Source organism: Myxocyprinus asiaticus, chromosome 23, assembly GCF_019703515.2.
Source record: "Myxocyprinus asiaticus isolate MX2 ecotype Aquarium Trade chromosome 23, UBuf_Myxa_2, whole genome shotgun sequence".
Taxonomy (NCBI): Eukaryota; Metazoa; Chordata; class Actinopteri; order Cypriniformes; family Catostomidae; genus Myxocyprinus; species Myxocyprinus asiaticus.
Genome location: NC_059366.1, coordinates 32,631,753 through 32,657,643, shown reverse-complemented (window position 1 = coordinate 32,657,643; position 25,891 = coordinate 32,631,753). Strand labels below are relative to the sequence as shown.

General features: G+C 36.8%; 2 protein-coding genes across 3 annotated transcripts; one reads left to right on the top strand and one right to left on the bottom strand.

Annotated features, from left to right (window-relative positions):
• Positions 1–162: 162 nt before the first annotated feature.
• Positions 163–7,495, top strand: LOC127414000 (vesicle transport through interaction with t-SNAREs homolog 1B-like). Of its 2 annotated transcripts, none has more exons than XM_051651639.1 (6): positions 163–420; positions 1,042–1,100; positions 2,679–2,873; positions 6,399–6,572; positions 6,682–6,743; positions 6,856–7,495. In XM_051651639.1, exons 1-6 carry the CDS (start codon positions 324–326, stop codon positions 6,947–6,949), a joined length of 681 nt encoding a protein of 226 aa, XP_051507599.1. In that variant the 5' UTR covers positions 163–323; the 3' UTR covers positions 6,950–7,495. The 2 variants fall into 2 exon arrangements, with proteins under 2 accessions (XP_051507599.1, XP_051507598.1); XM_051651638.1 differs by having other exon boundaries at positions 1,042–1,193.
• Positions 7,496–8,732: 1,237 nt separating this feature from the next.
• LOC127413996 (arginase-2, mitochondrial-like) lies at positions 8,733–18,109 on the bottom strand. Its single transcript, XM_051651631.1, has 8 exons — positions 17,685–18,109; positions 17,509–17,581; positions 13,518–13,692; positions 11,478–11,637; positions 10,860–10,954; positions 10,431–10,535; positions 9,975–10,111; positions 8,733–9,726 (listed from the first exon to the last, which is right to left on the bottom strand). Exons 1-8 carry the CDS (start codon positions 17,793–17,795, stop codon positions 9,539–9,541), a joined length of 1,044 nt encoding a protein of 347 aa, XP_051507591.1. The 5' UTR covers positions 17,796–18,109; the 3' UTR covers positions 8,733–9,538.
• Between the last annotated feature and the right edge of the window lie 7,782 nt (positions 18,110–25,891).

Below are 25,891 nucleotides of genomic sequence, written 5' to 3'. Positions count from 1 at the left end.
ATTTTGTTAAATTTGGTTTCACGACGTGCCTTAAAGTAGAATTAATATAAATAAACATTACTAACTGACTTATTTAAGATGTTTTTAGGTTGTTTAAAATCCTGGCACTTCCTCGACCTTTTAGATGTTAGGCAAATACAAAGCCACCTGTTATCACGAGGTCCGACACGGAAGCGTCGGCGGTCCCGAGGACCTTGTTTTTGACTGAAAAGCCGAATGTTTTCGTGATTTTCAGACCGTAACACACGTTTGTCTGTCTGTTATTTTATGAGCTCTTCACTCGTTTGAAATACAGTATTTATTTGCTTTAAAATAACACCAAAATGTCTTCAGAGGAGTTGGAAAAGCTGCACGAGATGTTTAAATCTCTGTATGACGAAGTGAAGTTGATGCCTGAACGGGTTCAGAGGTGCCAAGGAGGTGAAAACTCTTTATATCTAGAGCTAAATCATGACAGGGTGAAACTTTTTATATATGTGGTTTTACAGAGAGTATTCAGACATTTGATTTCTGATTCCGTGTCAAGAAGAGAACTGGACAGAAATATTGTTCTCTTCATATTGTTCCTGATGGGATGTTTATTTTGAGGGCCCTTGAATTTCTTGATGGCCGTTTCTTCTGCTAACCTAACAGAAAAATAAGGATTTTTGATATTTAGAGTATTGTTTTTCACATTTTATTAAATTGAATTATTATTATATTGTTATCATTATTATTATTATTGTTGCTGCTAATAATAATAATGTTGTTGTAAATAATAATAATAATAATAATTCATAATAATATTTGATATGACAGTAAATGACTGAGTGCACAGACATAAATTGCTTTGTTTCAGGAAGCTACAGATATAAACAGTATTGGAACCTGTGTCAGCTTAATCAGTGTGTGTGTGTGTATCAGGGTTTTTACATTTACATGCATTACATTTTTTGTCATTGTGGTGACACAGTGATATATAGTCTTTTAAATATACAAATCAAAGGGAAATCTGCAGATTTCTAGACTAAATGTGCGTCTCATTCACTCTTTGTTTTCCAGAGGAAAGGAAGAGGATGGTCAGAGTCTTTGACGAGCGTGTCGGAGAGGCTGAAGAAGTGGTAACTTCAAATGTCTTTATTTATGGCATGTTTAGAGGAACTATACACCAGTGGATCTTGAATGGAATAGCACAGCACCTGCATGTCTCTAAAGTACAACATTTTATTATTATTATTATTATTATTTTGAAATTAGAAATGGGCATTTGTTTCCTCAAAATATTTTTACAAATACAATTTTGGAAAAGTTGGAATTGATTAAAATCTTATAAAGTGATGGAAACTTCTATAGTGAATATACTTTTTCTAGTTATGCTCATCTCTGAAATATTTTATCAGCTAGAAGTTACTCTTTGTGGGTGCAATGAGTTTTATAACTCCTTATCCAATAATCTGAAATGAATATAAAAGGAAATTCATAGGTCAAAATGCGTGGGAACTCTGTATGCAACGGCTAGTTTCAGTCAGACATTGTGATTGCAAGAGGGGCATTCAGGGTATGCCAGTAACCACAGTACATCAGTAGGTAAATCACCTGTAGATAATCACTTCATTTTGATTACATTTAAATTTTTATTTGCTTTGGTACAGTGTGTCACATTGGATTAGATTTCTTTGGTAACACAGTGCTGTCATTTAAAAGCAATAACACCCTTAATATTGTACTATATCATGGCTGTTGCCTAACCTAAAGGTTAATTATTACAGAAATTGGTCACATGAAATTTTCTAGGAAAATAATGTCTTGTAAAGAGTGGGATAATTCATCCTCATGAAAGTGTTGATTGTATTTTTGTTTGGATCATTTTGAGACACCAGGTGGCAGTAGTGCTTCAAAAAAAAAAAAAGATTAAAAAAAAAAAGAGGACAGACAGGTAAATCACCAGTGTTAAAAGTGTTTTGAATCAGATCCATTGTGTGTGGCGCAGTGCACTTTAATGTCTCAAACATTTGTCCTCCCTAATCAGTGAACTTTGATGTTTCAAACCTTTGATTTCAAAGCACAGATTTTCAGACTCATTTGTAACTGTGCCCAATGACAGGTCTACATTATCTTGCCTGGAGTACAGTTCTGCTTATATGTTTTCATACCCCTTGCAAAATCTGTAAGATAATTATCATAAAAAAAATAAAATCATAAAAAATGTAGATCATAAATTTGAATTCGTTTTTTATACTGCACGAGGAAGCTATTTGTCTTTACATATTATCCAAAAAACTAAATAGTAACTAAAATTATGCAAATTATTATTGCTCGAGGGGCCAGTACATGGTATTAGAACCATGGGCATGTAAGATTTTAAACAGGATAATTTGTATAACACCAGTTATTATTCCATCTTTTTGAACATATGTAAGGTTCTGTCTCTAAAGTTAAACAAAAAAACAAAATTCTAAATAAGATCACTCTTATATTGTAAAAAAGGTATGAATTTTACAGGTTCTGTAAAGAGTTTTGTAAACTATGTTAGGTTTTTTTTATTTAAAGAATTATTCAGCAAGATTCAAAGCCTGTTACTGTAATTATTTGTACTCTGAAGCAATTATACAATGCTTCTCCTGTTAATTTGGATATTAAATATAATTTGTATATTGCATCTTTTAAGTGCATAAGTAAATGTGTAATATTACTCTCAGCTTCAGGGCATGGAACAGGAGCTGTTTGGTGCTCCAGCATCCTTCCGGACCCCCATGTCTACAAAGATTCGAATGTACCGCAGAGATTTGGCCAAACTGCAGCGAGACATAAAGAGCTCAGCTGGAGCTTCAGGGTTCTCCGGTTACCTTGGAGACAGCAAACAAGGAATTTATACAGAACAGAATGACCAGCGTGTAAGTGAAAGACAGCAGAAAACATGTTTACACTGTAGTGAATTCAGTGTTACTATGGATGGTCAAATTGTACCATGCTATCCTGGCTTTGAGAGTGTTGCATTTAGACAGAAGCATAGTGGCCTGTACTTGGAAAGCCTTTCATGATACTTTTAATAGGGAAACTTTTCTGTCCTTTTGAATGATTTTATAGAAAAAATGTCATTCTAAAACTAAATTGTTCTAGTTTTAATTAAAGGGTAGGTTGTAATAGCTTTAAATGTTTTTGTTTTATTATAGTGTCACTTAATTACTTTTTTTGTGTTATTTTTAAGAATGTCAAAATATTGCATTTGCCATGATTTCTCTATTTTGGGCGTTTCCCCTACCCAGACTTTCAACTTCTTTTTCCGAAGAACTTAAAAAATCTATATTTTCAATTTATTTGGTGTTAGTGTACATTTTTTTTTAACAAAGAATCGCTGACCACAGTACTCCTGTCATTGATTTAATGCCAAGTTTTTCTAAAATAATTTGGTTATCATGACAATGAGATATGAAGATGTATGTAATTAATTTGAATATTTTTACATCATAAGGTAATGTTTATTAGGTGTCCTTACAAAATTGGTTCATATTTGAAACAATCAATTATTGTTTTATTTGTATAAATACATATATTTAGTATATTTATAATATATATTTTTTACTAGCCAACTTATGTTTGCAAGTCCAAGGCTTATCATTGCCATCACACACAATATATTTAAAAAAATCAACACCATCACATTATACCAAACTTCATTCAAGCTGATCAAGGCCATAAACAGATCTTTATTCCAAGAATCATGATAAATATTTTAACATAGATGAAACAGCTTGAAGAAGTCTAATTTTTAAAGCTTTCAACTAGTCAAAAGTGCCCCTGATGAAATGAAAAGTTTTTGCCATGGATCTAGTTTCACCCAGTCTAGATCAGGTTAGAACTTGTTAAAACTCCCTCAGCAGACAGAAATTCTTACAGGAAGTGCCTGTTAAGTGTGTCATTGTTTTTACACAACCTTATATTTCTATGTTCACTGTGTGTTCTATGAATGACACACCATAACCCTGTATTCCACAACTGTTATGTGATTTAATGGAACCAAACTGTATACCTGAGGCTACACTTAACACTGATATGAAATGAGTTCAGTGAATCTTGCAGCTTTTTGTCTGAAGGTCTGTGACTCAGATGGTTAATAACATGCTGAACCTGCCTCAGTTTAAAAACAAAGACTCTGATGTAACTGAAACTGATGTAAACTGATATCTGATATCGTGTACGGTGTTCTTTTATACACTAGGTAGAATGTGATCTGTTATGGAAATATTCATGCAGAAATGCAAGCAGGTCATGTTTCACAGTACGTCATCATCGCCATGTGTGTGTAGGGCATGTGTGCAAACTTGTATTCTCGCATCAGGAATGCACTGGCTTGTTAAGAGTATCCTTTAATGTCACTGAAAATGAGACTTTTGTTAGAGGTTTATCTTTAGTGGTTCTGAAAGAGGAGGAAGGATAACTTCAACAGAAGATGACTGTCATTTCTGTTGGTCGTTTGCCTGTGATAAAACTGGAACGATCAAGTCATGAATATTGATGATTATTCAGTGCAACTTTGCTTGTTTGGTTGATTGAGGTCAGTCTTATGTGAACTTTTGAAATAGTTTTCTTGTTCTGTTCATTTCTTTAATTGCACATGTGTCATCTAATCATGATCCTTCAAAATATGTTGCAACAATTATTAAAGCTTATTTTTATTTTATTTATTAAAGTTTAATTCTAAAAAATAAAGAAAAAAGCCCCCAAACAAATAGAAAACGTAAAACACATCCGGCTAGTTTGCCATCATGTACACACACCAATAAAAAATGGTTTCTGGTCCTCTTACAGTATGTATAGGTTAAACCTCTACCACTCTACAAAGATACTTGTTTTACTGGAAAGGAACAATGTTTGGTACACAGAAGGTTGCCTTGAGCAAGGTCATGCAGTATGTCACAGTAATGTTTCTCAATTTAAAGCAGTCTAAAACAGAGGAAGTGAAGGTTATCAGAAAATATCTGAAAATGACAGTGCATGCTTTAATTTGAGTGGACTTTCTAGATTTATGTTTGCATATCTTTTGAAAAGAAAAGTCAAAGGTGATGCAAATAAATAAAAAATGGCAGTGACTAAAGTAATTTTTTATAAGCATAAAATATTATTTGTTAGAAGTGCATTACTAAATAATCAAATGTAAATAATATGACCGATTCGATTCATTAGTGGACTGTCAATCTTGACCTCTTTTACCACCGCTTCTCTGATTGGTTGATCTCATTTTAGGATTGTGGGTAGTGTAGTACTTTCCTGGGAATTCGGAAATCAAACATGATTCTTTTGAAAATTAAGTTGAAGTCGCACTAACTTGTGGCTTCTACAGAAATGTGTTCAGTCTCTTAAAGGAATAGTTCAACCAAAAATGAAAGTTATCTCATCGTTTACTCACCCTCATGTCATCCCAGGTGTGTATGACTTTCTTTCTTCAGCAGAACACATTTGTAGAAAAATATCTCAGCTCAGTAGGTCCTTAAAATGCAAGTGGATGATGATCAGACCTTTGAAACTCCAAAAATCATAGACAGTCAGCATAAACATCATCCATACAACTCCAGTGGTTAAATTAATGTATTCTAAAGTGATACGATCGCTTTTGGTGTGAAAAAAGATGAATATTTAAGTACTTTTTAAACTATAAATCATCGTTTCTGGTCAGCAGCCGTATACTCATTCACGAGAGTGCCGAGTTCTCTCGTTTCTCATGTGACGTATTCACATTGGCATGTCACGGACATTATCTCAAGTTTTCTCTCGGTTGAGACATCCAGAATAAGCACACAATCGCACCATTGTGAGTAAACAATCACATACAAATACAGATCAAAACCAATGAAGCTTCTGTGCCGCATTCCTCCTAATCAGTTGTAAACAGCACTGCTCTTCCAGGTGTGTTGCATGTGCGTCAGTTCTCACGTGAACGCGATAAAGCGATTATGTCACACGTGCATACCGCTGCTGACCGGAAGCGATGGTTTATATTTAAAAAGTACTTAGATATTGATCTTTTTCGCACCAAAATCGATCGTGTCACTTTAGAAGACATTAATTAAACCGTTGGAGTTGTATGGATTACATGTATGCTGACTGTCTGACTTTTATAGCTTCAAAAGTTGAATCACCATCCACTTGCATTTTTAGGACCTACTGAGCTAAGATATTTTTCTTCTAAATTATTTCTGCTGAAGAAAGAAAGTCATACATGCCTGGGATGGCATGAAGGTGAGTAAATGATGAGAGAATTTTCATTTTTGGTTGAACTAAATCTAAGCTTAAAGCTCATGATAGGTCTGTCAGAACAGTAATTATGGCTGCAGACTGTACACTGGTTGCATACACAGTTTTATTGTGAGAGAATATGCATCAGGACAATAAAACAATTGCTCTTGTGTTTGTTTGTACAGACTCATCTTCAGTCCCAGCGTGCTTTGCTCATACAGGGGACAGAGTCTCTCAATAATGCCTCAAAGAGCATTGAGCGAAGTCAACGGATCGCTGCAGAGACGGACCAGATTGGCACGGACATCATTGAAGAGCTAGGAGAGCAGAGAGAACAATTGGATCGCACCAGAGGCAGAGTAAGCAAGATCTATCTTGATCCCCACCAATGTTTTTGTTGGACAAGCAACTAATACATTACACAAGCTACATGCCTAGAACTTCATTCTCTCTTCTCTTTTTGCTCAGCTGGTTCACACCGGAGAGAACCTGAGCCGCAGCCGGAAAATCCTGCGCGCAATGTCTAGGCGGTGTGACTTGCACTCTTACGAAACAGATAATAATGTCATTTTACATAATTTGAATGATTTCCAAATCTCTAAGCTGAATCAGTTTGAAAAACTTCTTTTTCTGTCGTTACAGACTGATGACTAACAAACTGCTACTGGCAGTCATTATCATCATGGAAGTGGCCATTCTAGGGGCTGTGGTCTACCTTAAGTTCTTCCGCAAATAGGCAATAAGGCTGTAATAGACTACTCTACATCTTCTTCTTATTCCTGATGTTCACTGGTGTCTGGCCTGGTGACAATGTGCTGGAAACTTTTGTGAATCAGTGTCACATGGACGAGTGTGGGCATTTATTTTAAACGTTAAACTATGTTAGCATAAATACTGCTCTCAATGGTGGGAATGAAGATGACCATTCCATCTATGGTACATTCAGACTGCTGGGGGATCAAGACCTGATCTGAAGAGGAGAGGATGGCTTAACCCCATTTAGCTGTCTTGAATAAGGTGCTAAACTGGCCCAATGTCAAATGGATGGTTGGACAGATGACTGGCATAAATGAAGGATCCAGTGAAAGGAGTGAAAAAGTATATAAATGCAACGTATATGCATTTTTACTCAAACCTCAACCACTTTCACTAATGAAACAAAGTAAATTAACTTTTTTAATGAAATGTGATTTTGAAATTTCAACAGAATTATGTTGTGTATTGGTCTTTTTGTGGTAAACATGGTATTAAAGGTAACAGCTCCTGGGTTTTGTCCTTGAAAGAGGGTGGGTGTGTATTTCCCCTTAGTTTTTCCCATATCAACCAAAACAGAGTTGAAAATACTTCAGGCAGAGAGAGAGTGTGGGGAATGACAGCAATAAACATGCACGTCACTTGCTTCATAAGCCCTGGTTGGAGGGGAAAGGGGTGTGTTTGGCCATTTCTGATAAGGGTGTAGACTGTAGCATAAACATCACTGAGAATAAAGTGGCAGGAACACCTGTTACAGCATATATAATAAAGCCCAGCCCTATCAAGTCACCTTGACTTATTGACCTTTTGCCAGCTGTCTGTTGTTATTTCTTGTCATGTTAGGGCAAAACAGCAGACGTATCAATGGAGGCCTCAGCAGTCATGCGCGGCAGGATGGTACACCACTAGGGCATGTGATGTCATAATGGGGATTATGAATGGTGCATTATAGGTTAATCAAGTGTTCAGGCCTTTTCAAATCAGTAACAAGCCCAAGATAAACAAGTATTTTTAACTGTTTGATAGCAAATTCATGTTCAAGATGAGTGGGTTTTGTTTTTTTTTTTTGGTGTGTGTTCTAGGTAAATTCTGTATTTGATGTAGTTTATAAGTGCTGCTTAATGCAAGGATCACTGTTGCCCAAACTAAGGGTTAGGGATTTAACCCCTAATGCCAAGTGTTAAACTTTGGCACAAGACTTGTCCTGCATTTCTTCCTGTATTTATCCCATTTGTAGTAGTGACATGAATGACATCACAAATCATACAGCTTGTTGTGGAGAGGTCCACTAACACTTTAAGTAAATAAGACTTAAAATCTTCTGGTAGACCATATAAAAGGCAAAAAAAAACAAAAAAACATAGACTTCAATTCTAAGAGGCACCCGAGCCATATCTAGGGACCAGAATGTCAGAGACTTAAAGGTGGCCACTTTTGACTTTAAATTGTAAGATACCACCTAAAACACCCTAGCTTCTCCACAGCAACATGCTTAAAACACCAAGACCTTAACAGTCACATTTTTTCCTCAGACAATGTACAAAAATCAAGGCTTATAAGCCGTTTGAGAGTCTGAATAGCACTGTAAAAATGTAACATGTTTCTATGCTTATTATTTCCTTCAGTATTTAAAAAGCATTATCATGCTCTCAGCTCTGACATAGCAGTCAAGACTCCTCTAATCAGTCTCAGACTGCATGTACTATGAGAAACTTCTGATGATCTTCCCAAAGTAATGAATCAAGGAAAATTCAGAATCAGTCCCCTGTACATTAGTTTATTGCGACAAAAGATTTTTTCAGAAAATGCAACAAATCAAAATACACTTCTCTAAAAAAAAAATACTGTGGTGAAATCAAATCAGAATGAGGGTACGAAATACATTATTCATACATGAATTGTTCCGAGATTTAATAGAGTATATTCAAATAACTTATTTGAAATGCACTATTAAAAATATCACTCGGTATTAACACAATCTAATATTATATTAGCCATTAAAAGCATTTCTACTATAAAAAACAAACAAACACAGATATATAATAAAAAACCAGATCTGGTCCAAAAGTGCAAACATGTTTGAATTTAAGGACAATTCAGTCCACCACTAAATTCCGCCCACAGTCAAGCATCACAACAGTCTTCAAATATACTGTGACACTTTTTTTTTACTCTCCGAGTATGACAACACAGAGAATACCGATCTTGGCAGATCTTTCTCATTTAAAAAAAAAAAAAAATCTATATTTTTTAGCTAAGCTAAAATTAGTGGTAGTTTTTTGCATGTTGGAGATATCTTTCATCTCTCCGTGTTCTGCTTAACCCTCCAAGGGCTAATTAGAAGAATACTACAAATGCTACCCACGTGCTTAATGCAACACATTACCAGTGAGGAAACACATTTTTTGACCAAGACAGTTACACCTACAGCAACCTTCAAATTAAAGCCTGGTGCTTAGTCTCTGCAAACCTTTCATTGTTCTTTTAGTGGAATGCAAAGTGGTTCATTTGTCAAAGTCCTCAAAAGTGGTTCATAGTATTTTGTCAAAGCCCACAATGCTCGGCTGGTGCTTTACAGCCGTAGCTCAGTGTCCTCTTTTGGTTGTGGAATCTTCTGGAAGGCGACATGTGCACCCTCACGAGTCTGACCGAGAGCGGATGCGATGATGTCAACAGCTAGGCTAGCTGTGGCCTCCACAGCTTCGGGTGTTACTCCCAGTGTGGGGTTCACTTCAACCACATCCATCACAGACAGTAAGCCTGTGTAGTCAAGAAAAAAGTGTTACACTGTAATATTAGAATAAAAGTTTTAGAATTTGTCTGAAAAAGGTTAAATATATTTAATAAGTAGCACTTGTATTTATACAGCAAGCACGTCCTTGTTAGCAGATACGTTCCAAACGGCATGCTTGACGTCATTTGATTACGGTCGTCTTACATACAAGTTGCTCTGGATAAGAGTGTCTGCCAAATACCTTAAATGTTTCAAGCACAATTTGGACTTGTACCTGTGTTGTGGATCTCCTCTGTGATGTAGATGCCTTCCCTATAGGTCAGACCTCCATTAACAGGAGTTCCAGTGGCAGGAGCCAGGGAGGGATCAAATGCATCAATGTCAAAACTCAGGTGGATGGGCCTTTGCTTCCTGAAATAAAATCAAGAAAGTGAAAAATTACACCGGTTGTTTGATTGTAAGGTAGCCAAAACAGACTCTACTAATGACTTGAAATCCCCCAACTGCACCAGTGTTTGAGATAAAGTGCCCTGGTGTATTTAAAAGCACATGTAGAGCAGCTTGTGAACTTGTATGCCATGATTTCTTCCAGAAAAGAAACAGCCCCTCATTTACAGAATTTTAAAATACACAGGACTACATGGAGCATAAACAGCTGCATGCAGGTTGGTGTTGGTTGCTTACAGAAGTAACTAGTTACAGTGCAAAAGTGTGGATGTTCTTGCAATACCTTGCCAAGAGGTGATCCAGTGTGACCTCCATTACCCTTTGAATGCCCATTCGGTCAATATCACGCATTGAGAAGTATTGAATTCCAAGAGTCTTCAGGATTATACTGATATAGAGAGAATAATCCTGGTTAGTAACAAAGTATCAATGCTGGTTGAATTTAATTTTAATTGCTTTGTAGACAATCTTTTCAGGTTTCCCACATTTTTTTTCTTCACACATTTGCTACACAGTAAACCTTTTATTTTGATGCTATAGTGTGAAATCTCATGTCCTGCTGGCAGTTACAGTTGTAAATAGTATTATACAAATATAAATAGCCCATGGAATGATACAATTGGTGATTAAGCTACATGGGCTTTAGTGAGCTGGCTACTAATGGCAAATCCTGGGTGTCATTTTAGACAGGGATTGAACATAATGTGCTTACTGCTCTCCTGGATCAACATCTCTGAGGCCGATGTAGACCAGATCTCTGGCAGCCAGGAAAGGCTTCATCCAGGAAAATCCAGGAACTTCTGGCATCTTAAGTAAAAAACATGAGAAGGGAATATTTTAAGACGTTCTGGTGTTCAAAGATTATCCGTGTAAGAGCGGAAAGATTTTTTCGGGGGCATAAGTTAGTTGTAAAACGAAAACAAATAAACAAACAAACAATTGTTTATTTACCATCTACAACGGTTACTGAATGCAATATTCTTTGCGATAAATTGCATTTTGCTCAGCCAAGGTAAATATAACTATTGTCACAGAAATGTAAATAGGGTTCTTTTGAGGAACTATGTGTTTCTGTGAAAAGATTGTTCTGAGTAACAGACATTTTTATAAAAAAATAAAAAAAAAAACACACAAAAGAGATTGCATGTCAACTTAGTGAAGTTCAGTCACACGTTCCCATCATGGAGTTCACTAAGCCATGTAGTAAGCATTCATAAGAAATTCGGTAGAAACAATCAGAAGACTGATTACGATCTGAGATCTAAACCCAAATTCAACTAGTTTACATGTCTTCATACAGTTGACAGTGCTGTGAATGGATGCTATTCACCTTGTCCTGCAACTCCTTAAGCATGAATGCCACAGACTGCCCGTGGAGATTTCCAGAAGGTGAAGTCAGAGGTGTGTTGACATCTGCGTGAGCGTCAACCCAGATCAGACATAGTTCAGAGCACTGCTGGGTGTGGCCTTCCACTGAACCAATCGCTAAACTGTGGGGATGAAAGCATGAAAAATTCTATAGTTATACTTTGGTTTTGATTATTAAAATTAAATCTGGGATTACATTTTATTGGATTGCACCAAATTCTTAACCACAGCTCTAAAGAGAACATGCTTAAATTTTGTTTTAAAAAATACATCTGGTTGTATAGCATTACAGAGAGTTTGAATGAACTGAAGGAACAAATGAGTCAGACTATTGTTTTTTATTCTTATTCAGGAAAACTTTTGCTGGAAATATGGACACTGAACAGTTTATCCAGACTAAAAGAAAAACCTTGATCTTCAGAAGACAAGTGATAAAACTGTCCTAATTAAGCCAGAACCCCACAACATAATGTGGGTGCACCATACAAATATAAGTGGAAAGAGTTTTTTGGAATAGGTACCTAATTCTAAACACTGATTGACAATTATATATATATATATCACAATAAGGCTGTCAATATAACACATTAATTTGGTGCGATTAAGTATATTAAATATGTGTTAAAAACCACAATGAGATGCTCCAAAAGCGCCTGTCTGATGCATGAACAGATGGAATTGCAAGAACGCATCCTGTGAAAAAAGCCGAAGTCTACAGATTTACAAACTCATTTGGAAAATTGATTGTGAGGAGCCTTAGGAATATTTTCAATGATGTGGAAATAAGACAAACAATATACTGACTTTTAAAGCCTCTTTTTGTACTTTCTAATCGATGCTTTACTTGTTTGCCACAATAGGTCTTATTCACAGCAGCACCATCTTTGATTTTTTTTAAAGAATGTCAAGGATTCTGTGAGGGATAGACTTACAATCTCTTCAACTGGCTGTACGGCAATTTAAATGGTTTTTGGATTGTTCCACGGACAAAACATTGAAAAAAAAAATAAAAATTATTCTCAAGAACACTCAGCAGGCAAAAAAACTCCTTGACAACATGAGTTGTGGAAAATCAGAGGTGACCTAGGAGCTTTATACCATGTGTACCATTGAATAGACTGTAAGTATATCCCTTACAGCCTTGTTGTCATTCCCATTAAAAATCAAAGATGGCGCTATTGTGAATAAGGTCATTAATATAATGTATTTGAATTATCTCAAATCTGATTATCTGTATTATATGTATAATTATTATACATTGAATTATCTTTATTTGGAGCCCTATTTCAGCAAATTATACCGGTCGAAAGTTTTGAAACACTTGACTGAAATGTTTCTCATGATCTTAAAAATCTTTTGATCTGAAGGCATATGCTTAATTATTTGAAATTAGTTTTGCAGACAAAAATATAATTGTGCCACCATATTAATTTATTTCAAATTTTTTGAAATGGATAACTTGGACCAAATAATAAAGAAAAGCAGCCAATAAATGCCCAACATAGATGGGAACTCCTTCAATACTGTTTAAAAAGCATCCCAGGGTGATACCTCAAGAAGTTGGTTGAGAAAATGTCAAGAGTACATGTCTGCAAATTCTAGGCAAAGGGTGACTACTTTGAAGATGCTAAAATATAACACAGTTTTGATTTATTTTGGATTTTGTTTAGTCACAACATAATTCCCATAGTTCCATTTATGTTATTCCATAGTTTTGATGACTTTACTATTATTCTAAAATGTGAAAAAAAAATTATAATAAAGAATGAGCGCTTCAAAACTTTTGACCAGTAGTGTGTGTATATATATATATATATATATTAGTATATGTATATATAAATCAGTATATTATGTATTTATAATTTGATTTAAAAATTGTATTGAATTGACTGCACTAATCAGGATATAATTTTTTTTTACAAGTATCAAGTATAAGCTTTAAGTTCAATTTGTATAATATTTACAGGAAATATGCACAGTAAAAAACAAATTGCATGCACACCTGTGGTCTCCCCCCAGCATGATGCAGGTGTGTCCCGCCCCCACTGCGCTGCTCACAGCTCCAGACAGAAGCTGACTGGCTCGTCCGACTGTGCGTGGGAATGGTACGTGCATAAAGTGCTCATCCTTATCCAGGTGCTGGAAGCTCAGGTCTCCAAAGTCATGCACAGGGTAGTCTGCAACAAGACAGTAAAGATACATAAACAAAAATAAACTATTTGGATTAAAGACATTAGGTACATATTAACTGTTTTTATGCAGCTGGTAGAAACTGTCAACTCTAACCAAGCACTCTCTTTTTTCACACTGTATTTGACTGACAGGTTGAAGCTGGCAGGTATACGTTCTGTCACTTGATCCCATCATGCAGCTGACCAAGCCATGTAGTAGGTACAGTATATAGGTAGAAACAGACAACTCATAACAGAGGACTCCGATGAAGATCTAAACAGGTGATGGGGCCAAGCTCGACAGAACCAAACCAGCCCCAGTGACGGTGTTGAATTACTCAGCAGATCTTAAACCTACCAATGATGGCCTGCAGTACCATCCAGAGGCCTCCTAACAGGAATAGCCTCAAACATAGCAGCCCCATTAAGGCTTTTATAATAAGTATAGTAAAAATGATAGATTTGTCATCTATCTGATTACACGATAATGCAGTATGATCTGATAAAAGCTCTGCTGGCTGGTCAACATGTGTTAAGACAGAGATTAGGGCTCAATTTAGTTAACTTAACCATGATTTAAGGCTTTCAGATCTTGTTTTGGATTGGGACCACGCAGACACAGATCACTGCTCACTTGCACTTACTCAAAGCCTTGTGATTTTGTAAGCAGTGAGCATCAATCAGTCAAATCTTGTCTTGCCGTATGCATTTAAAACTCATAATCAACAGTTAGGACAGGGAGTAAGACATCTATATTTGTTGCAATGGATAAGTGCTGCTGATATAGTTTGGTCAAGAATTCTAACCATATAGGGTGCTATGGAAAGGATTATTTTCACAGCTCCAAACACTTGATGCCAAGCATCTGTCAAAAGTGATGCAACAATTCGTTACTGCATCAGTTGGTCACGAAACGACACTTGGAATTAAGTGGTGAAAACATGTCCAGTTCACATTAACCCAAAATCAAATGAACAAAAATTTGAAATGATTTTGAACAAAGAAAATTAAGTCTTTAAGACTTAAGATTTTTTACATTGTGACATTATTTCCATGACAATTAAGTGTAATATAATGGAGTAGTAATCTAACCTCACGTCCTAACATGTAAACAAACAAAAAAATCTGTCCTTAATAGATAATGCCAGTAGTTAAAAGGCAAGCCAAACAGACAAAAATATACAGCGTCCCATTTTCAGTGATATGAGATATTTCTCCACTGCTAAGGTAAAACAGGGTCTTCCAGTGCGGTGTCAGAAGTATGTCACTTGTTCATATGGAAAAAATCTCAGGCTTAAAGATAGCAGGAGCTATCGCATTACATGGAGAACATGGTGTTACGTAACGGCGCGAGCCTCCAGCATAATATTTATGTGAATAACAGCTGACTGGCCACTGGCAAGACTCTCTAAGGTGACTTGCAAATTCCAAAGAGCCACTTAGGAACCTCATGTCATAAGTACAGAAGCAAAAGGAATTTTAGAGTAACACTTTCTTCTCTGTTATTTAATTACCATTATAAAAAGTAGTTGAAATTCCTCCCCATCTCATTCTCTCCAGGCACAGAAAAAAATATCTTAAATTCATTGTCAGTTTATTTTATTAGGACTACCTAATAGTAGAAACTTGTAATTTAAAAAAACTAAGGTTACAGATGTCCTGTAATCTGAAGCCAACTGTCCCTGAGCTTTTGTCACAGAGTTGGTAGGAACTGTCTTTCACATATACTGGCAGTGGTTAAACTATATAAACCACCAAAGAAATCCCATGACCTCATCACTTCCATTTCTGTCTACCGGGATGACTCAAAATAACTGTCTGAGTCACATTCAGTCTCTGAACTGTAATAAGTTCCACACATTTTAACATGAGTCACATAAGAACAGATTTCTTGATTCTTTACCACTTATATATATATATATATATATATATATATATATATATATATATATATATATATATATATATATATATATATATATATATATATATATATACACACACACACACACACACACACACACACACACACACACACACACAACTGGATTACAGGATTGTGTTGTCATGGAAATGAAGGTGCAAAACTGGATGTAACTTTACACAGAAAAGGTTAGTAAGCGACTTTATCTAGGTCCGTTGGTCTAGAGGTAGCATGTCCGCTAATCATGCATATCAACCTGGGTTCAAATCCACTGTAAACATTAGCAACCATATCACCCTGTATCTCAAGACTAGTTGCACACTGAAGCTAAGCAGGGTTGAGCCTGGTCAGCACATAGATGGAAGACCTCCTGGAGAAAACTAAGGTTGCTGCTGGAAGAGGTGTTAGGGAGGCCAGCAGGGGGTGCTCACCCTGCAGTCTGTGTGGGTCCCAATGTCCCAGTATAGTGACAGGAAAACAATACTGTAAAAAAGCACTGTACTTCAGATGAGACATTAAACTGAGGTCCTAACTCTATGGTCATTAAAACTCACAGGGCACTTCTAGTAGGGGTGTAACCCTGGTGTCCTGCCAAATTCCCCCCATTGGTCCTTCTCAATCATGGCCTTCTAATAATCCCCATCCATTAATTGGCTCTATAACTCCGTTCTCTCCTCTCCACCAATAGCTGGTGTGTGGTGAGTGCACTGGTGCACTATGGCTGCTGTTGCATCATCCATGTGGATGCTGCACACTGGTGGTAGTTGAGGAGAGTCCCCTGTTCATTGTGTAAAGTGCTTTGAGTGTAGTGTCAGAAAAGTGCTATATAAATGTAACATTCGTTCATAAAATCATATTAATATGCATTTTGTTTACATCTTGTGGCTATATTTTTGAGTATTTTAACATTTATGGACTGGCCCCCCATTTACTTCCATAGCAAGTGCCTCACTGTAACCCAGATTTTCTTTCTCTTTTTTCTTCTTTATTTTTATATAAAAAAAAGAGGGACAAGTTGAAATACATTTTTGTGGTAATCAACAATATGCCACAAATGCTGTCGACTGAGCTTAACTTGTATTGAATCTGGAATATTCCCTTAAACCTATAAATAATGGCAGAAATTGATCATTTCAAAGGTATCATGACCTTGTTTTTCTAGCTGATAAAGCATTTCTGTTTTATATATATATATATATATATATATATATATATATATATACACAATTTATTTTTTAGATATTCTAAATTATATATCTGTTTTTTTTCCTGATGCTTAGCTTGGCCTAGTTTCGTTTCCTGTATTTCTTTAACGCAGAACTTTTTTTATATTTAAAAAAGTAAATATTTAAAAAAAACAGGCCACAAACGTTGTTCAAAACCCTACTAAATAAAGTACAATATATCGACTGAACCAAACATAACACCTATAAAGCCTTTTTGTATGTGACAACAATAACCCTTGTTATGTACAGCAGGTTTAGCTGTCAGGTTGTCTCGTGGCATCGGTGATGATGAGTGTGCGGAGGGCTGCAGTGAAGCACGTAGATCCTCTCAACGCGACCAGACGCAACATCAAGAGCTCTTTCATTTAGGATTTCAGTTTTTTTTTTTTTTTTCTTCATTTCAAGTATTGCAATCTTAGAAATCCCACCAAATGGCCACATCCGCTATTGTTGCAGCGTGCAACAGAATATGAGCTGTGAAATGTATCGTTTAGATAAAAGCTCCCCTCATTGTTGACCGGGAGAGTTGGATGATGTAACACCCGATCCAGCACTTCCTTTCCGATTCACAGGCGTTGTTACAGTACACGAACGTTGATTTGTACTTAAATTAAAAAACGAATTAAACTAAGGACAACGAGAGGTGTGTAAAGAAAATTATTATGTACTAACCAAGATTTGAAAGTCTCTCCACCAAACCCGCATCCCGGATAGCTTTGGGTCCCTGCTCCACCCCTCTCCTTTTCTGAAAAAGAAAATACCATCACATCACCGTTCACAAATTCAACTTTAACGTCTTTCCAAGTGCCTGAGCTTGACTTGTCTTTGATCAAATATGTGTTTCTCACCTGTCCTTTGGAAAAAGGAGCTCCCAGAATCGCGACCGAATGAGGTCGGTTCTGTTGACAAGAACTAAACGTGGATCTCAGGAATCTGGACAGCGATCCTCTCAGGGCCATGATGAGAATTCAAAAACGCAACGAAAATAAGCAATGTTTGTTTCAAACAAAAGACTATCGCCCGGTGCGGTTTTCACTCGTCTGGGTCAAGTGGCTGTTGAACCTCAAGTCACTGGCACGACGGTTTTCTTCCACTTAATTCATATTCATGAGCCGGCGAATAGCGTACTGTAAGCTCAGCTACACGCTTTTTGTGAAACCTCGAGGCCGCCCCACAACAAATCTAACAGCCTTCCACCATCCACTGTTTTCGATAAATGTGATTATTTCAGCTCATCGCGGCGCGAACCACGTTTTTCTATTCATAGAGCGACCAACCTCCGTCGGAACCGATGACACACCTTCCTCCCAGCCAATCAGAAACTCATAGAGTGTGGGTTTGTTATGAGGGGTGTGGTTTTAAAAGAAACGTCAGTACAGACAAGTCTTTCTAGCAAGTCAGTCCACTGTTGGCCATATTTGGAACGCTCTCGGGAGGCTATTTCCAGTCATTCCAGTGCATCTCCTAAACAACTGGTCAAAAAAGATTACGATCAAATAACATATTTCAAATCAGTAGTAAAATATGACAACACTGGTATCATAAATTGTGCTTCTTTGCCTCAGATTACGCTAAAAAACGCAAGTTTCTCGGCATGTATAGAAAATGCGCATGCGCATAGTGGAGTTGCTTGACAGGCGATGTCTGAATCTAAAAGGTGATTGGCTCTTTTACCTTTAAGGCGGGACTTCGTTTCTACATCCGTTGACCGTTGGCTGCCGTGGGCGTTCCAAATTCTCCCATTCATTTTAATAGAAGTAGCCCGTCTCTGCTAAATAATCTCTGGTAGAGATGGGTTGCCTTTTTGCAGTGTTGGAAATTTCCATCTGTGCACTATCGCTTGGCTTGTATATGCATTTTGGCTTGCCTGCTGTCTCGTCAACAAATTCCCATCAGTTGAAAACAGATCCAGTGTCCATAGCATGGGCGTATGACTGAATATCTTTGTTCTATAGAAATGTCTGGAAAACTAATAGCCATGATGAGTGATGTTGTGCCAAGCTGTTGACAACTAAAATAGTTGTTTGGCCTAATTTGTGTTTATTTCTAGAGCTCTTTGTAGGTGTTTGTTTCCATATGGGTTGAGATGGCTTGTCTGATGTGGAAAAACACCACCGGCAAGACAAAGAAAGAGGCAGGTTGGCTCTTCTTCGTGACATTAAATCCTATTACGAGAGCTACCAACCTGCACAGACAACACTTAGACTCACAATGATATTACAAAATCTTGGCCAGACAAGAGATCCAATGAAATGATCATGACCACGCAAAACAAACTATTATTATTATTATTATTATTATTATTGTTTTACATTAATGTTTTATTGCAGGAGAGCACAGTTTTTGATGTAGTCCATTTTATCTGCACTTTGGCTCCATCTGGTGTTATGTGAGATAAGTTGAGTCATGTGGCTGAATTACATACACATTTTACATTTATAAATTTAGCAGATTAATAACTCTTTTTATCCAGAGTGACTTTCAAATAAGGGATACAACAGAATCGATTCATCCTAAGGAGGCTTATATTTTTATATTTGATATTTTTTTGTATTAAGAGAAGTGCTGTAATACAAAGTTGCAAATTGCTTAGAGAAGCTTTGGTAGAGAGGACGGTGAGAGATAGCGGTAAAAGAATGGATTGAGAAAAAAGAAGACAGTTATTATTAGGATTGGGTAAAGTGCTCGTGAAAAATATGCATCTTTAGATGTCTCTTGAAGGTTGCTAGAGAATCAGCTGTTTGGATGGAGATTGGCAGGTCATTCCACCAGTGAGGAACAGTTGAAGTGAAGGTCCGGAGGAGTGATTTTGTACCTCTGTGAGATGGCACAATGAGGTGGTGCTCATCCACCGATCGTAAGCTTCTGGAGGGCACATAGACTTGAAGTAGCAAGAGAAGATATGGGGGTGCAGCCTTGAACTTGATGCGAGCAACAATTGGCAACCAGTGCAGTTCGATGAAGAGACGTGTGATAGGCGCTCTCTTGGGCTTGTTAAAGACCAGTCGTGCCACCACATTCTGGATCAATAGCAGATGTTTGACTGAACATGCAGTAAGTCCTGCCAGAAAACCATTGCAGTAGTCCAATCTAGATATAACAAGAGACAAATAGTTGTGTAGCATGCTCAGATAGGAAGGGTCTGACCTTCCTAATGTAATACAGAGCAATGATAATCGAGTTGTTCTTCACTCAAACCAGTGGAGCACATTTCCTGTGATGCCCATTGCATGAGTGTTAAAAGAAGTATCTGGTGGTTGACTGTATCAAAAGCAGAAGACAGGTCCAGTAGAATGAGGACAAACGAATGGAATGCCATGCACACATAGTGTTTGTTTATATAAATCTGCATTGATAGTGCATTAACTGAAATATCTTATTTATGGAGATGGAATTGTTGCATATTAACATTCAAATGGAAGGAGATTTACAATTTGAAAGTTGGTTTACAAATAAATTGAATAAGATCCACAAATAAATGTAAGGAGTTTCATAATAATGAAATGAATTCACAAATAAAAAGAATGAGATATATAAATATATGTAAGGAATTTCACAAATAAAAGTGAATTCACAAATAAATAAAATTAGATTTGCAAGTAAAATTTTTTTTACAAATGTATATTTTTTTACTCACAAACACAACTCTGTCCAGCATTCATCTGGGAATCGCGCGCATTTGTTTGTAGATAGCTTCCTGTGCATTTGCGGATCGCTACACGCATTTGTTGATTTTGAAACAAATCTACCATCAAGATGTCCACACAAATCTACAAATATGTGGACTCCACCCATCACCTACTCAAGCCAATAAGATAACAGCCACATTAATTGGACCAATCGCAGCGCGTTCTGTTTTCAACCAATCATGCTTTGTTTTACTGTCAGGGTGGGACCAGAGTCACAGCTCTCATTAGCATGGAATCAAGCACAGACAAATAAGCTCAGAGACTGCAAACTTTTAAAGAAATGGATGCCATCAGAGGAATACTGTGATTTAAGGTTTGTATCATTTTCTCTCAGTTATAAACGTGTCTTGTTAAATGTTGACAGCTGAAAATTGTCCATTTGTAGAGTGTCCTGATCATTAGCTTTATAACTAAATTGGCTGACTGTGCGAGTCTGCTATTTTAATTTTAACCACGTTTCTTGACTAAAATGTGTCGTCAAAACCTTTACTCTTAATGTTACATGGCAAATCCAAACAGACACATTACTAGACACTACAAAAGATCAGTTGTACAGATCAGAATCAGCTTTATTGCCAATTATGCTTAAACACATGGAATTTGTCTTGGTGACAGGAGCTTCTAGTGCACAACAATACAAAACAGCAACAAGACATTGATAATAATAAAAATAATAAAACATTGAATAAAAAATAAAGTATATATATATATATATATATATATATATATATATATATATATATATACACACATACGCACACATACGCACACATACATACACATACACACACACACACACACACACACACATACACACATACGCACACATACATACATACATACACACACACATACATACACACACACACACACACACACACACATACATACACACATACATGCAGACACACACACATACATACATACATACACACACATACATACACACATACACATACGTAGTGCAAATCTAAATACAAATTTGTTATATACATTGCAAGGGAATGTAATGGCGGAAGAGTTTGGATGTATTGGATAAATATAAAAAGACTAGACTGTGAAATGCATAGTGCCTATAGATAGTGCCATTATAAAACATGAATCATATTAGATGATCTTAGGAGCACAAACCATAAATTAATACCCTATACTACACAGTGTACAAGATCTGCTATGCCAATAATTTGGTTTCACATTATGTTAATGTAATAAAAGCAGTTGTAAGGTACTATTTATTAGAATTTTGCATTTTAGCACTTTTGTGTGAATGTTTTAGGAGGTACTATTATGGGGTCTCTTTCTAAAATACAGCATCATGTTCTGACAATTACAATTGACTCAGCAGGGTTGGGAGGATTACTTTTGAAACGTATTCCAATACAGATTACAGAATTCATGCTGTAAAATGTAATTAGTAACTTATTCCGTTAGATTACTCAAGGTCAGTAACGTATTCTAAATACTCTGAAATACTTCTTCAGCACTGGTAGATTTTTTCACTTGTTTTGACTTTAAAAACTCTGCCAGTATAGTAATACAAAATACACATGTTAAAAATACATTCTCTGAAAAACCTAAATATCTTATGCAGTGTTGTTTCTAAAACAAGATCAATCAAATTGATCTTGTTTTAAGGATGTTTAGATATTTTTACAGGAAAACAATTCAAAAATTATTATCAAGAATACGATTTTTGCCCTAATATCAAAGGTTTCACTAGAAAAAAGAAATTATGATCCAACGTGAATTTTCTTGATAAAAAAATATGATCATGCCTGGTAACGTGCACGTAAAATGGCTAGAAATAGCATGTTATCTTAGCGTAAAGCTGACAATTTACACAAGGTTAATTCTATTTCTTCTGCAACAATCTTACTTCAAACTTCTCTGTCTGCTCGTATGAATGTAACGCATCATAAGAAAGTGTTTCACTGCTGTTCAAATGCACTGAAATGACTAAATATTTAATGAAACAAATGACAGTAAAATGCAAAGTAATCTCTTCAGTAATCAAAATACTTTTTGAATGTAACTGTATTCTAATTACCAATGATTTAAATTGTAAATGTAGTGGAATACAGTTACTTATATTTTGTATTTTAAATATGTAATCCCGTTACATGTATAATGTTACCAACCCTGCTCATTAGTTATTGCCAGCTGTAGAGCGGAGGAGGGTGGGGCCGGGCTGGAATGATGCATGCCCAGTCCCCAGTCAGCCTGATGGGGCGCGCGAGGGATAAAGGCGGCCAGGGACGTCCCGTGGGGACACTCCTCCGCCCCTGGCAGCGGCCCTACCGCTCCAGTTGGTCGGGGAGTCACTTCCCTCCTCCCCTTGCGGACGGCGGTCTTCTCTCGACCCCTCCGCATTTCTGGGGAACGGCAGGGCACTCCTCCACCTCTGGCAGCGGCTCCATCGCTCCAGGCGGTCCGGGAGTCCAGTCCACTCGCCTCGCGGACGGCAGCCGTTCCCCACGTCCGGGTGGTCGGGCTACTCCGTCCCCCGGTGGATGGCAGCGGCGCTCCCCTGGGTGGACGGCAGTGTCAAGGACTCTGCGACGGGCATCCCTCCTCCTTCCCGGGTTTCGGCACCAGTGTAAGGGGGTTAGAGCGAAAGGAGGCGAGAACCAGCTTGAGAATATAAATAATAGTTTAATGATCAACTTAAACAAAAACACACAAACATAAACACATGCAGGGCAGATGCCTGTAATTCTCTCTCTCTCGAACTGTCGTCCACGGCTGCCTTTATCCCTCGCGCGCCCCATCAGGCTGATTGGGGACCGGGCATGCGTCATTCCAGCCCGGCCCCGCCCTCCTCTGCTCTACACCAGCTTTTTCAGATGTTTCCCCTGTGTGCTGCACATCAACTTTGAGCACTTGACTCAGCTGCTCAAACTCAGTGGTTCCAGCTCCAATACAGGACACCTTTTAAAATGTGTAATATGAGATTGTTTATTTTTCTGTTATGTCAGATTTCTTTTAAGTTACAATGTCATGTCTTGAAATGAAAGTGCAATACAAAATTTAAATAAACCGTAACATTGTATTTGAAAATTCTGTCATTTACTCACCCTCATGTTTTGTTTTTTAAAAAAACCTGTACTATTTAGTTTCCTCTGTGGAATATGAGAATACATTGTAAAATGTAGATGCTGCTAATGAGGCTGAAATGAAAGCGAGGCTGTCAGTCCCTATATCATTATTCCTGACACCTCCTTTTGAGTTCCTCCCACAGAAGAAAGTCAGTTGTTTGGGTTTGGAACAACATGAATATGAGTATAAATGATGACTCATCAAATATGACAAAATACTTTTTGTTTAGTTGACAAATCTTTTATTGAGTTTTATTAAGGCATTTTGAGGTAAATAGATTATAAAGAGTGTCTGTTTTTTAACACTTTAAAGCAAGTCTGTTGGCTAAAAGGTATGATTTTTTTGGTTACAAATTACAGGTTGTCATGCATGTAATTACAAAGACAATACATTTGAGTACATGTATTTACACACACAAACACTGGAATTGAACATTACAACTGGAGTGCTGGCATTTTGCTCGATTTTGATGTACATGAACATCCTCATTGCCACATCATGGTTTTGTATCAGTTGTCTGGGATGGATACTCCTAGTCAGGGTAAGAGCATTCTGCACAAATGATTAGAAAAAATAGCAGTTACACATTAAAAACAAGTCCATTACTGTATAGAAAAGAATATGTTACATAAACAAGATTGGGCCATGGAGTTTTGTGATGTCTACCGCCAGTAGCACAAAAGTCCCACAACTGTTTCCATCTTTTTGTGATGTGGACTGGAGCAGAGAGCACCAGTTCTCCAGTATCCTCGCAACTCTTTTATTATTATTATTATTATTATTATTATTATTATTATTGTCCTCCTGTATCTCACTGCCCATATACTTCCTGATTAAATAAGTGGAACACACATTGTTTTACAGGGTTAACAATTATTTCTTGTGAGTAACATTGGACTGGTATGCTACAAATGCTACAAATATAAATCCTTTGAAATATTACTTAAATGAATTTTTTTTAATACATTAACAATGTGAAACCAAATTATTGGCATAGCAGATCTTGTACACTGTGTAATATAGGGCATTAATTTATGGTTTGTGCTCCTAAGATAATTAATATGTTTCATATTTTATAAAGGCACTATCTGAACTACTGATCTTTTGTAGTGTCTAGTAATGTGTCTGTTTGGTCTGCCATGTAACATTAAGAGTAAAGGTTTTGACGACACATTTCAGTCAAAAAGCTTGGTTAAAATTAAAATAGCAGACTCATACAGTCAGCCAGGTTAGCTATAAAGCTAATGATCAGGACACTATACAAATGGGCAATTTTCAGTTGTTGACATTTAACAAGACACATGTTTATAACTGAGAGAAAATGATAAAAACCTTAAATCACAGTATTCCTCTGATGGCATCCATTTCTTTAAAAGTTTGCGGCCTTGGAGCTTATCTGTAAGTACTTTTTCTTACTTTTTTTTTTTACTTGTGAATTCATTTCATTTTTGTGAAACTCCTTCCAGTTATTTGTCGATCTCATTCAATTTATTTGTGAACCAACTTTCTATTTGTATGTTAATATGCAACAATTCCATCTCCATACTAACTGCGCCTTTGAAATTGCTTACTATGTCTATTAAAGAAGGTCAGCTAGACGATTGGTGGCGCTGTAGCAATGATGTAACGTTGTGATAGAGCAGTTCGGGGATATGGGTGTTTCTCATTGAGCGGCAAATATTGTGATCTAATAACGTTTCTGAATTGTACATCCAGTGGTCTTCCTGCATGGGGCGTTTGGTGGCTCAGACAGCCAAATCCCTATGCAAATCTCAGTTGTTATTTATTTCATTTGTACACGAAAATTGTTATTCTTTTACATCAATTAAATCAAGCATTGTTAGCTGACATATAGGTAATCTAGATAAAATAACTAAATAAATGCCCAATTGAGTCATTATAACGAATATAAACGACTTAAGCGCTCAGAAAAGTACAGGGTACACCATAAGGGGCCATTCACACGGAAAACGTTCAAGCGTCCGTCTGCGCTGTATTTCAATAGTTTTTCTATGTAAACATGCGTTAGACGGACGTCTTTGATTGTTGCACCGCATCTCGATGTTTTTTTGCTTCTCGTGCAGAAGCGCCGCTTTTTTAGACAGAGACGCGTTTTTTGTGCCAAGTTAAAAAGAACGTCAGCTTTTAAATTGCGTCCCGAAACACCTGCGTTCTGTCATGTACGTTGCGTTGCGTCTAGGTGTTTTAGCGCAAGAACAAATTCGGTCTGAACGACACCTTACAATGCCGTCGAAGTGACTACTTCAGCA